At 44.6% G+C, this 13,804-nt stretch overlaps 1 protein-coding gene across 2 annotated transcripts in view; it reads right to left on the reverse strand.

Moving 5' to 3' along the window:
* gnpda2 (glucosamine-6-phosphate deaminase 2) overlaps positions 1 to 13,804 on the reverse strand; it is a 49,818-nt gene that overhangs the window by 18,524 nt on the left and 17,490 nt on the right. For both annotated transcript variants that reach the window (XM_038791296.1, XM_038791295.1), the window contains exons 4-5: positions 9,001 to 9,183; positions 5,358 to 5,542 (exon numbers count right to left, since the gene is read on the reverse strand). In XM_038791296.1, the coding sequence (XP_038647224.1) occupies positions 5,358 to 5,542; positions 9,001 to 9,183 (368 nt within the window). The remainder of the gene's footprint in view (positions 1 to 5,357; positions 5,543 to 9,000; positions 9,184 to 13,804) is intronic.

A 13,804-nucleotide genomic window follows, 5' to 3' on the forward strand; every position in this document is an offset into this window, starting at 1 on the left:
TGTTCTGTGCTGTATTTCTCTATCTATCTCTACCTCCATCCCACACCAGGATGGCCTGAGAGCCCTTCGCTTCTTTCTCGAAAAGAGACCCGGACAATTCCCATCCACCACCACTCTCCTCTGCCTGGCTGAACTCGTTCTATCTCTCAACAACTTCTCCTTTAACTCATCTCACTTTCTCCAAATCAAAGGTGTAGCAATGGGTACCCGCATGGGTCCTCGCTACGCTTGCCTTTTTATGGGGTACGTGGAACAAGGGCCTCACGGTAGCATGGTGGTTAGCATCAATGCTTCACAGCTCCAGGGTCCCAGGTTCGATTCCCGGCTGGGTCACTGTCTGTGCGGAGTCTGCACGTCCTCCCCGTGTGTGCGTGGGTTTCCTCCGGGTGCTCCGGTTTCCTCCCACAGTCCAAAGATGTGCGGGTTAGGTGGATTGGCCATGCTAAATTGCCCGTAGTGTAAGGTTAATGGGGGGGATTGTTGGGTTACGGGTATACGGGTTACGTGGGTTTAAGTAGGGTGGTCATTGCTCGGCACAACATTGAGGGCCGAAGGGCCTGTTCTGTGCTGTACTGTTCTATGTTCTATTCCTTGTTCCAGGCCTATCCGGGCCCCCTGCCACAACTCCTTTACTGATACAGCTTTGACAAAGAGTCATCTGACTCGAAACGTTAGCTCTTTTCTCTCCCTACAGATGCTGCCAGACCTGCTGAGATTTTCCAGCATTTTCCCTTTCATTGCAGTACATAGCATGGTTTCATAGAGAAATTTGTCTCGACTTGTTAATGTAACAATCAAAAGGGAGTAAAAATTTTAAATCAGTAAAAGGGTGAGTATGAGAAAATAACTTAAGAGGGTGGTTAGATTATAGAATTCTTCTCCACAAAGTAGATGCAGAGTTCATATAATTGGTATGTGGAATCACTCCTAGAGCAAAGTATCCTTTCCTCACAGTCTTACAAATTAAATACAATATTGGGGTTTCTGGCCAGTATCTGAGCAGCTGTTGGGGTGTGGGCTGGGATCATAATACTTTCCGTACCATGGAAGTGAATGTCCAGAATTTTTCCTGCTCACTCACTGGTGTAACGTGACGAGACATTACAAGCTTGGAAAACCACGTAAATTTTGTGTTTGTCATTTTCATGTGGTGTTAATAATAATGATCTTTTATTGTCACAAGTATGAAGTTACTGTGAAAAGCCCCTCTTCGCCATATTCTGACACCTGATCGGGTAAGTCGGTACGGGAATTGAACTCGTGCTGCTGGACTGGTCCTGCATTACAAAGCAGCTGTCTAACCTACTGAGCTAAACCATGGCTGTTCCAAAATAAAGGTAGATGATCTGGTGAGCTCTAATGGACTTTTCACCTATGTCTCCATCTATGCATTTATCTCCTTAAATCTGCATTGATTAGCACACAGAATGGACAATACTTTTAAGATGACAAATTTTGAGGTCCTTGCACTTGACTCCTGGAGCATTCTTTTGCGGGACCCAAATCTAATTCTTTCCCATGTGGCTGGTTCCAACATCAACATGACGTCCTGCTGATCGGCTTCCTTCTCTAGAAGCTTCTATATATGTTTTGTTATCTCCTTTACTCTGGTAACTGGGAAACAGCGCCACGTTGGGAATAATACTTTCATTTTGTTAGTGGCTAATAGTCCTCTCCACTCCAGAATTTCAATAACACCTTTCCTCAATCCACCTCCCACTCCTTTATCAAATACGTTTCCACACAGTGTTATTGTACTGCTCATAGCTACTCTACAGAATCAACATTCCTTGGAACAGCATACAACATGGATAACTAGCAGTATTCTCAGAGGACTGTGATGAATGCAAGACTGATCCTGTAATTTGGTGTAGATCCAAAGTCTCAGATGTTATCAATATACTTGCAAAAAAGACAGATACTATATACACACTGACTGATTTAAGAACAGTTATTTGTTAACATTCCAGGTTGCTAAATTATTGCTTAAAACAAAAGATAGCTCAGAACAATATAAGGGATTGCATAGTCAGAAAGCTGAGAGCTCGAAAAAAATAAACTTAGATTTTCATAGTGGTCAGTGGCAGTACGAGTGGCTGCTAATCAAGGAAGAGGAAGCTGCAGCAGTGGAGCGGGCAGCAGAGGGAAAGGTGGCAGCACCCCCCCAGGTTGGAGAGCCGACTGCCCAACAGGCCAAGGAGGAGATGCCAAGGAGGCACCGCACGAAGCCTTGCGTATACCAGCACCCTTGTCATTCGAGGAAGTCCCTGGGTGTCTTTGCGCGTCAATTGCGAAACTGGCAAATCCGGCACCGTTTTTCATTGTTCCATGTGGTGCCTGTGCCAGCCCCTTAACAGGAGCGGAATCGGTCGAGGTGCTGCGCCGCTTTTTCGTCATAGAAGTCTATGGATTCTGTGTTGGCGTCAACACTTAGTCTCAGAAACAGAGAATCCCGTCCCATGACTCACTTGCTCAACTGACTTTAGTCTTGATACCTGATTTTAAATCCGTTCCCACTAAATCTTCCTTGCTGAGCTGTCAGCCTACTGTAGGAAGGAGGACTGATTATGTCACATAAGTATATTGAAGAAATATCATCGTAGGGAGGGAGATAAGAAGGAACCAGCAAGTCAGGTGGCAGAAGTAGGAGAAGAGGACAGAGATGGTAAAAGTGAGGCAGGGGAAGAGGTCACCCTCCTGTGGTGTGACTAGCAAATACAGTAATAGAGAACAGTTAGATACTGAGTTTGCATACTTAGAAGAGGAGCAACGTCAGGATCTCATAATCCACAAACATTTCCTGACTCTGCCATTCAAAGAAGAGTGGCAGCAGTTAGCAAAATAAAGTTTGTTTTAAGGGATTTATATTTGTATACATTAGAAATGAGGTATAATTTTAAGTGGGTTTAATTTCATGTTTTTGTGAAGGGTAAACCCTATAGTTAGATTCATGTTGGACAAAGGTGTTTGTATGTGCAGAGGTTGGCTCATTTCCAACTGTGTTTCTATTGTGCTTAGAGAGGGTCACGACGTGAAGAGCAATTAGAAGTCAGTGCTTAGCAACAAGGGGCCACTTTCCAAAGAGAAGGGCTTTCCCCTTGTTCTGGTTAAAATTTTACCTAGAAACCAGAGCAGGACACTGGGAAGTGAACAGCTTTCAACTCTGCCAGACAAAAGACAGGACAGGTTAGGAGCTGCAAAGAGGCAGGCTTCCTAAAGTATAAGTTACAGCCCAGATAACCAGGAAATTGGGACAGAAAGAATGCTTTAAGATGACTGGAGTTAAGTGAACAGAGACCAAGGTATTGTTCAGAAGAATTCACAGAAGAGTAAACAAAGTTTCCCGAGTTAAAAAGACAATTGCATTAACTAGATTTAAAGTGGGACAGCTGACTTCAGAGGTAGATGAAACATTGATTGCATTTTAATACAGCCTGGGAATAGAGGTCAAAGCAATTATGAGCAGTTTGCACAGCAGTCAAGACAAATAAACCCTAAAAGGGCAGGTGTAAAAATGTGGACTAAAATTGCTGTTAAAAATGGAACATTAACTTCCTTTAAAAGGGTCATTTGGAAAACCTGGTCTGGATTTTTGAATTTAACCTGCTGAGTGATGGCATTATGGAGAGAAGATTTTAAAGTGCTTTGGAATGGAGAATAGAAACTGTCACGTGACAATCATTGGGTGGGGGGGGGGGGGGGGGGGGGGGAGAGATTCTAAGGAGACCCACAAACATTCACTTGGGGTTCAGAGTGGAGAGTGAATAATAATAATTTAAAAAATTATAATAATAAAAATAATAATCGCTTATTGTCACAAGTAAGCTTCAATGAAGTTACTGTGAAAAGCCCCTAGTCGCCACGTTCCGGCACATGTTCGGGGAGGCCGCTTCGGTAATTAGATAGATAGAACAGTACAGCACAGAACAGGCCCTTCGGCCCTCGATGTTGTGCCGAGCAATGATCACCCTACTTAAACCCACGTAACCCGTATACACGTAACCCAACAATCCCCCCATTAACCTTACACTACGGGCAATTTATCATGGCCAATCCACCTAACCCGCACATCTTTGGACTGTGGGAGGAAACCGGAGCACCCGGAGGAAACCCACGCACACACGGGGAGGACGTGCAGACTCCACACAGACAGTGACCCAGCCGGGAATCGAACCTGGGACCCTGGAGCTGTGAAGCATTGATGCTAATTGAACCTGCGCTGCTGGTCTTGTCCTGCATTACAAGTCGGCTGTTTAGCCCACTGTGTTAAACCAGCCCCACGTTTTTGCCCATAGTCATCCTGTGTGCTTGAAAGGGACTGTGTGTTAATGAGACCATTGTAGATTAGAATGTATTTTGTAATCCGTGTTAATCCTAAAACCTGTGTAATTGTTAAAGTGGGGGGAGGGGGGGGGGGGGGGGGGAAGTAAAGGAATATTGTATCATAATCCAATTTTTTCATGTTTATGTTTTTTCTCGTTTATCAAAAACTAATTAGCGGTCCTCTGATTTTGTTCCTCCGCGTTTTATTAAAGATCATAAAAGTTACGTCCTTTTGAACCAAGGTTCCATTCTGGGATCTTCCCGTTTAGTTATAACATCAAGTGGGATCGTATCACATCTGCAAGATGCACTACAGGAACTCACCAAGGTTCCTTTGGTAGCACCTTCAAAACCCACGATTGCTACCATCTAGAAGAACAAAAGCAACAGATACATGGGAACACCACCACCTGAAGATTCCCCTTCAAGTCACTCAGCATCTTGCTGTTCCTTCACTGTCGTTGGGTTAACGTCCTGGAACACCCTCCCTAACAGCACGGTGGGCGTACTCAAACCATAGGACGATTCAAGAAGGCAGCCTACTACCACCGTCTCACAGGCAACTAGGGATGGGCAATAAATGTTGGCCTGGCCAGCGACGTCCACATCCCTTAAATTAAATAATGACAAAATAAGCTAGGTATTGAATTATGTGGGAGAAGAGAACACATCTGGTGAACCACATGACAGAAAACAGATTTCTTAAAGATGAAATACAGCCAAATACCTTGCAGCTTTTCAGAGAAAAAGGACAAATTATTAAATCATAGGTTCCCTTGGATTTTACTCAGTTGAAATACTTCTACTACTACAAGATTCCAAAGTAAACAATATCCAACCCTTAATGTTATTAAGAAATGGAATTTGACCTTTTCTGCTCTTGGTGTTGGTTATGTATAATTTCTAGCCTAGATTTTAACCCACTGCTGGACCTCCTCAGAAATCGGGCACTGATAAAAATGCACCCCCAAAAGTGATGCAACATCCTAGACTTGCAAACTGCCATGCTAATTTATAACCCTCTAATACGTTACCTCTTTAGCATCCATCACTGTTCCAACACCCACAGTTAATGCCATAGTTGGTACTTGTGACAAATCACCATTAAAAAATCTTGCATTGGCAAGGATGGTCTCTTTGGCTAATGTTTTCACTCTTGTCCTCGATACCAGGCTAGATCCAGGCTCATTGAAAGCAATGTGTCCATCAGGACCAATACCTAGCAGGAATAGAAGTAATTTTATACATGTAATAAGTTCCAGAAACATAATGCAATATAATTCAACTTTTGGGTGAGGATTAAAGGATACAACAATATTAAATGAAGGTATTAAATACAATAACTGTGACATTGTTAGAAAAGTTTCTAAACCTGCCTTGCCAAGTTTAAATTCTTAATTGGTAAATCACTTTTAAAATGGCACAGAATGCATTTATTTACACATTCATATCCTCCACAACAATCACATTAAACATTTCCCCATGTTGATCGTGGGATGTTTAACATTAAAGCAGTGCTCATCAGCAGTAGATAGTGCTTTGGAAATGTGCTAGTAAAATCATATTTATAAACATTAGGGCATTTAACCAGGACATAGGTAGCTTGCGATGTGGCATTGAGGTACAACACATGATACCAAATAATTGAAGTTTTATAAACTCACTTCACATTGTTTCAGCTGTGGCACAGTTTGTAGTAACTCCAACCCAAGTCAGAAGGTTGCTAGTTTCAAGTCCCTCCCGAGAAACCCGAGTTCATAATTCAGACTGTTACTGCCGGCGTACCACAAAAGGAGATGCCGTCTTTTGGAGGTGACATTGAAACAAGACTCCGTTCAGGTTATGGTATCAACAATGATCCATGCCACCACTTTAAAGAACATGGGAGTTTTCACTGGTATCCTGGAGTCTGTGCGCTTCTATGGCAAGTCACAGGCTTGGAAGCTACTGAAGCAGTCTTTGTGAGTAGTGTATCCTGCAACTGATACACACTTTAACCAAGGTACAAGAGTGGCGCAGACAGTTGATATCCAAGCTAATGGATAAAGTAGGTCGCTTTGTCTTAGATACGGTCAAGCGTCTTGATGCAGATGCATACACCTAATCAGTGCAGAATACTCCATTTGTGTCTTGCAGACAAGATAATTAGAAATCAGACTAAGCTGTTTGACCTTATGAGTCTTTCAATAAACACATGGCTGATCTTCTACCTCAGCTATATCTTCTCACGCTATTCCCATGTTCGTGAATACACCAAAGTTTATAACTCTGTCTTCATCAGAGCACATTGTCCTTCGGGTACAGAATTTCAAAGACCCCAAATCTCTGAATGAAGAATTTTCTACAAGTCCTAAACAAACCTGTAAACAAAGGGAGGCTTTGGGAGCTGGTGAGTCAATCAATAGCTGTAGTAGCCTCTGCCCTGTTTTAATGATTAAGGAATTTGTGTGGCTGGACCAGATGGGTTGTTGGGGAAATGTGATTCGGATGTGATGGCAATGGATTTGTCAACTGTAATGCCACTGGTGACAAAGGGCGATTAAAAGAAAAAAAATTGTTAATGGAATGTGGGCATCACCGGACCAACATTTATTGCTCATCCCTAATTCTCCTTCAGGGCATGGTGGTAAGCCTCTTTCGAACCTCTGCAGTCGTTGTGGTGCAAGAACACCCATACTATTTTTCAGGAGGAAGTTCCAGGGTTTTGACCCAGCGACAATGAAGGAATGTTGATATACTTCCATGATGTGGAGATGCCAGCGTTAGACTGGGGTTAGCACAGTAAAAAGTCTTACAACATCAGGTTAAAGTCCAACATGTTTGTTTGAAACACTAGCTTTCGGAGCACTGCTACTTCCTCAGATGAATGTATTTCCAAGTCAGGATGCTGAGTGGCTTCAACGGGAAGTTGCAAGTGGTGGTGTTCCCCGGTATCTGCTGCCCTTGCCCAATTAGGTGATAGAGGTCACAGGTTTGGAAAGCTGGATGGCATGGTAGCACAATGGTTAGCACTGTTACTTTATAGCGCCAGGGTCCCAGGTTTGATTCCCGGCTTGGGTCACTGTCTGTGCGGAGTCTACATGTTCTCCCAGTGTCTGTGTGGGTTTCTTCCGAGTGTCCAGTTTCCTCCCACAAGTCCTCAAAAATATGTTTGTTAGGTGAATTGACCATTCTGAATTCTCCCTCTGTGTACCCAAACAGGCGCTGGAGTGTGGGGACTAGGGGGTTTTCACAGTGACTTCATTGCAGTGTTAACGTGGCTAGTCCAGTTCAGATTATTGTCAATAGTAACCACCAAGATGTTATCGGGAGGGAGATTTAGCAAGGAGCATGCCATTGAATGTCAAAGGGAGATGGTTGGATTCTCTCTTTTTGGAGATGGTCATTGACTGGCACTTGTGTGGCATGAATGTTACTTGCCTCTTTATCAGCCCAAGCCTGAATATTATCCAGGTATTGTTGTATTTGGACGCATCCGAGGGTTTGCAAACAGTACTAAACATTGTGCAATCATCAACAAATGACTTCAGACGTTATGATGGAAGGAAGGTGCCTTATGAGGTAGCTGAAGATGATTGGGATTACGACACTACCCCGAGGAACTTTTGCAGTGATGCCCTGGGACAGAGATGAGTGACCATCAACAACCACAACCATCTTCCTTGTGTCAAGTATGACTTCAACCAGTAAAGAGACTTCACATAATCTCATTGACTCCAGTTTAGCTAGAGCTCCTTGATGTCATACTCAGTCAAATGCTTCCTTTATTTCAAGGGTAGTCACTCTCACCTCACCTCAACTTCAGCTCTTTTGTCCATGGTTGGGTGAAGGCTATAATGAGGTAAATACCCAAGTGGCTCTAGGAAACCATAAATTGAGCATCAGTGACGTTATTGCTGAGTAGGTGCACTGTCGACAACACCTCCCATCACTTTGTTATGGTTATCATCTGGCACTTGCGTGGCATGATTGTTACTTGCAACTGATTACCCAGGCTTGAATGCTGTCCAAGTCTTCCTGTGTAAGCGAAATAACGTATTCATTCTCTGAACTCCTTATGATGGCTGGGGGGGGGAAGGTCATTTTGGTCAACGGAAAGTCCTTTACAGTCCTGCGTAGTTACAAATATATTCACAACGAAGTTTAATAAACATTTGAGCTTTGCTTATTGCGTGCTTCATGCCCATCACATGGGAATGGTTCCAACATATTGATTGCCTTCACATCTGAACCCAGCAGGTCTAAGGGCATCTGCACATCAGATCAAAATCTGCACTTTTCCTGAGACCCAGTTGCGGAGGAGGTGACAAGTAGAGATTACAGCCACACCATTCACTACTGACTCATTTCCTGAACTGTAATAAATTCAAACTGTGTACAGCTTAGCTTTAAAACCACCAAATTCCACTGTAGCCATTTCCTTCAATTAAGTTTTAAATAGCAACCCTATTAGAACAACCTTGGAAGTCACTCTGCAAAAGGTAACCCAATCTAAATCAGGCAGTTCCGTTCGAATACAAATGCCCCTCTGTTGCAGAAAGGGTTTGGCTGAAACCAGCTTTATCCAAAAGCCAAGACCCTGCTACTGCCTCAATTAGCTCAACAGCATGCTTTACCCTATAATACCATTAAGAAATATTATGGTGTTGTTTATATACAGTTATACACAAATCATACCTCCAACAAAGAGTTGAATTCCTCCAGCTTCAGCAATTTTCTGTTCAAAAGCATTACACTCTGCTTGTAGATCTGGTGCATTGCCATTAAGAACATGAGCATTGTTTGGCTCGATATCTATATGCTTAAAAAACGAATTCCACATGTAGGAGTGGTAACTTTCTGGATGATCCCTCGGAAGTGCTGAAAGCCAAATTTAACAACAATAAAATTGTAATTCCACCTGGGTTGGAAAAAACTATTCTGAATTGTTACAAATGAAATTACCAGTTTATAAAGCAAAACACTCGCGTTCTACTTTCCTCAAGGAAAAGCGTACTACAGATGTCGAAACATAAAGTACACATGCATTTGAAGAGAAAAAGCAAACAGATATTTCCCTTTAAATACTCATCCCTCAGGGCATTTTATTAATATTAAGGTTGAACATTAACAATTCCAAGATCTGTACTGCACAAGTATTTCCCTTGTCCGACACCAGCATTTCCCAAAGTGGGTTCCATCACAGGAGACATCCAGGGGTTCCGTGGTAGATCCGGCTATTTTAAATTTGTAAAAAAAAGTCCTTCCAGCATGTCCAATTGAAGGCAGTTTTCGCACTGCATTGGCTACTGATAGGCACATCAGCCTATCAGCAACCAATGCAGTGAGAAGCCGGCCTCTGATTGTATGACCTGGGAATAGTGGCAAAATCAGTATTGGAAGCCACAGGCAAGGGCAAGAGCAAGAGTAAAGGAGACCGGACGGCAGAACAAGATAGGCTACAGCCAGGAGAGGATATCAACTCGAGGAAGATGAAGCCGAATTGGGAACCGCATGTCGCCGGGGTGGGGTGGGGGGGGGTGGGGGGAAAGAGAAAGAGAGAGAGAGAGAGAGAGAGAGAGAGAGAGAGACTCTGACGGGCAGAGGCCAAGGCCGACTTGAGGCCTGGCTTTGAGAAATGGAGAGAGAATGCAGAAGACACAGGCGGGCGAGGGCATGCTGGAAAGTGAGCTGGACATGCTAGAAAGAGTTGGAGATGCAGGAAATAGATGCGGAAAGAGCATTTGAAATTAGGACAGAAGGGGGACAATGAAATTAGAGAAAAAAGCAAAAGACAGGGTGTTTCAGCTTAAAATGGTGGGAATTCAAGGAGAGCTGCCAAATGCTATAGAGGGGAGAATAACCCAAGATCAGAACCCAGTGGGGCTATGCTCAACTTTATACAGGCTTGAACAAAATTTGATGGAAAGGCATTTTTCACAGTATTTGAGGGAATAGCAGGCAGCACAGTGGCGCAGCCGGTTAGCACTGCTGCCTCACGGCACCGAGGTCCCAGGTTCCATCCTGGCTCTGGGTTACTGTCCATGTGAAGTTTGCACATTCTCCCCGTGTTTGCGTCGGTTTTGCCTCCAAAACCAAAGATGTATAGGGTAGGTGGATTGGCCACTCTAAATTGCCCCTTAATTGGAAAAAAATGAATTGGGCACTCTAAATTTATTTTTTATAATAAGAAATAGCAACTCAAATGGAGTGACCGAAGAAAAAGTAGACACTACCCATGCAAAGTAAATGGACGGAATGGGTGCAGGAAGTTTATGCTTCCTTGTCAGAAGGGATGTCTAAGGATTACGGTGAGGTAAAAAAAGACTAATGTGGGTACAGATGAATTAGTGCCAGAGGATTATAGGCAAAAGTTTCAGAATTTCAGCAAACTGCCAGGAGAGACTTATGTCGAATTTGAATGGGTAAACCAAAACAATTTTAACAGGTGGGTACAAGCATTGGGAGTTGAAGCTGTCTATAAGGTTCCGAGAGAAAGCATTCTTTTGGAAGAATTTAAGAATTTACTACCTTTTGTGATAAGAATCCAATTTGAAGACCAAAGGGTTATAACCACTAGACAAGTTGCAATAATGGCTGACTATTATGAGCTGATCCATAAATTTACACCTTTGTTCTGTCACTCCCATAATTTTGAAAAGGGCAGGAAGTGAAAGGAAGGTAGTTAACCAAGGTAAAGAATGGATAGCAGGGAATGCACAGAGACCCTCCTCCTCAGACCAGGGAGGAAGATACTGAGTGTGGAGGTAGAGGTAACAAAAGTGGAGAATGCTACAGGGCAGACTCTAGCTCGAGCTCGAACAAGGAGACCCGAGGTAAACATTGCTATGGGAGCAGGCGTGGCGAATGAAGTAGATGGGAGGCATGCAGGGCTTCTGTTGAAGGTGAAGATCATTCCATTTTCATCCAAACCCATAATTATTTCAAGGATCATAGGTACTACTTAAATTCTCTTACTGGAGAGGGATTTGGTTTCCTCTGGAAAGCAAAGGTGTTAGTTAGTTGGAATAAATGGAGATTATATCCCAGTTCCATTGTGTAAAGTGCAACTGGAGTGTGATTTATATCAGGTCCAGTAGTTGTCAGAATGAAGTTACCAGTAGACAGAGTACATTTACTTTTGGGGAATGATTTGGCAGGAGTGAAAGTTGTGGCTTCACCCATGATTACAGAGAGTAGGAGGGAAGATAGGGAGACAGAGGTTACAGGAACAGTTTTCAGATTTTTTTCCATCATGTGTGGGGACCAGAGCAATAGCTAAACAAAGTCCACCACCAGAGGTTGAAGTTCCACCACTATTGGATGATAGAATAGTTGAATATATCCTTGAGGACGAGATAATTCTGAGGCGGCATTTGGTACGGATTCATTAATTGAGGACAAGGAGGCAGACCCAGAGTTGCATAGATTAGTACAGTCAGCTCTCACAGAAGTTGAGGCTGAGAAGGTTAGAGTGCTATTATGTTAAGAAGCGAGAAAGTGGCAACATCCTCATGGACCTGCAGACAAGGAATGGACAGTCATTCATCAGATAATGGTACCATCCAAATATCACAAGGAGATGCTGCAGGTAGCATATGAGATACCAATGGCAGGACATGTGTAAATTCTGAAAACTCAGGCATCAATCAACACACATTTTTCCTGGCCAGGGCAGCACGGTAGCACAGTGGTTAGCACTGTTGCTTCACAGCTCCAGGGCCAAAGCTTCGATTCCCGGTTTGGGTCACTGTCCGTGCGGAGTCTGCACGTTCTCCCCATGCACATGGGGCGAAATTCTCCGCCCCCCCCACGACGGGTGGGAGAATAGCGGGAGGGCCTTCCCGACATTTTTGCCACCCTCCCGCTATTCTCCCACCCCCCCGCCGAAGTCACGACCCGAATCGCTGCCGCCGTTTTTTTACGGCTGGCAGCGATTCTCAGCTGTTAGATGGGCTGAAGTCCCAGCCCTTTCCGCCGTTTTTACGAACGGCAAACACACCTGGTCTTGCCGTTCGTAAAAACGGCGTCACAAACTCGCTATTAATAACCATGGCACCGATTGGCACGGCAGTACCACGGCCGTGCCAAGGGTGCCATGGGCCCGCGATCGGTGCCCACCGATCGCGGGCAGCGGGCCCGATGCCCGCGCACTACTTGTCCTTCTGCCGCCCCGCAGTATCCATTCGCGGGGCGGCTGAGGGGCAACCCGGCCCGCGCATGCGCGGGTTTCGCGCAAAAACGCAATGACGTCACCCGCGCATGCGCGGGTTGGAGTCTTCCAAACTGCGCATGCGCGGCTGACGTCATATGACGCGTCAGCCGGCGCTAACTCCGGCAAGCGGGCTTAACGATTTTCGTTCAGCCTGTCTTGCCGGAGCCTACGGCGTCGGGCTGCTAGCCCCGACGGGGGACCAGAATCGGTCCCCCGTCGGGAAGGGGCGCGCTGCCGTAAAACCCGCCCGGGTTTTACGGCAGCTTTACGATTTCTCCCGTTTTGGGAGAATCGCGCCCATGATCTTTCAAAAATCACTGGAGTCAGGGAAAGTCCCGGACGATTGGAAGATCGCTGTTGTAACCCCCTTGTTCAAGAAAGGATCAAGACAAAAGATGGAAAATTATAGGCCAATTAGCCTAACCTCGGTTGTTGGTAAAATTCTAGAATCGATCGTTAAGGATGAGATTTCTAAATTCTTGGAAGAGCAGGGTTGGATTAGAACAAGTCAACATGGATTTAGTACGGGGAGTTCGGGCCTGACGAACCTGTTAGAATTCTTTGAGGAGGTGACAAGTAGGTTAGACCAGGGAAACCCAGTGGATGTGGTCTATCTGGATTTCCAAAAGGCCTTTGATAAGGTGCCACACAGGAGGCTGCTGAGTAAGGTGAGGGCCCATGGTGTTCGAGGTGAGCTACTGGCATGGGTTGAGGATTGGCTGTCTGACAGAAGGCAGAGAGTTGGGATAAAAGGTTCTTTTTCGGAATGGCAGCCGGTGACCAGCGGTGTCCCACAGGGTTCAGTGTTGGGGCCGCAGCTGTTCACCATATATATTAATGATCTGGATGAAGGGACTGGGGGCATTCTAGCAAAGTTTGCCCATGATACGAAGTTAGGTGGTCAGGCAGGTAGTGCTGAGGAAGTGGGGAGGCTGCAGAAGAATCTAGACAGTTTGGGAGAGTGGTGCAGGAAATGGCTGATGCAATTCAACGTGAGAAAATGTGAGGTCTTGCACTTTGGAAAAAAGAATCCAAGCATAGACTACTTTCTAAACGGTGAGAAAATTCATAATGCCAAAGTACAAAGGGATCTGGGAGTGCTAGTCGAGGATTCCCTAAAGGTAAACATGCAGGTTGAATCTGTGATTAAGAAAGCGAATGCAATGTTGTCATTTATCTCAAGAGGGTTGGAATATAAAAGCAGCGATGTGCTACTGAGCCTTTATAAGGCTCTGGTTAGGCCCCATTTGGAGTACTGTGTCCAGTTTTGGGCCCCACATCTCAGGA

Source organism: Scyliorhinus canicula, chromosome 3 (assembly GCF_902713615.1).
Source record: "Scyliorhinus canicula chromosome 3, sScyCan1.1, whole genome shotgun sequence".
NCBI classification, from domain to species: domain Eukaryota; kingdom Metazoa; phylum Chordata; class Chondrichthyes; order Carcharhiniformes; family Scyliorhinidae; genus Scyliorhinus; species Scyliorhinus canicula.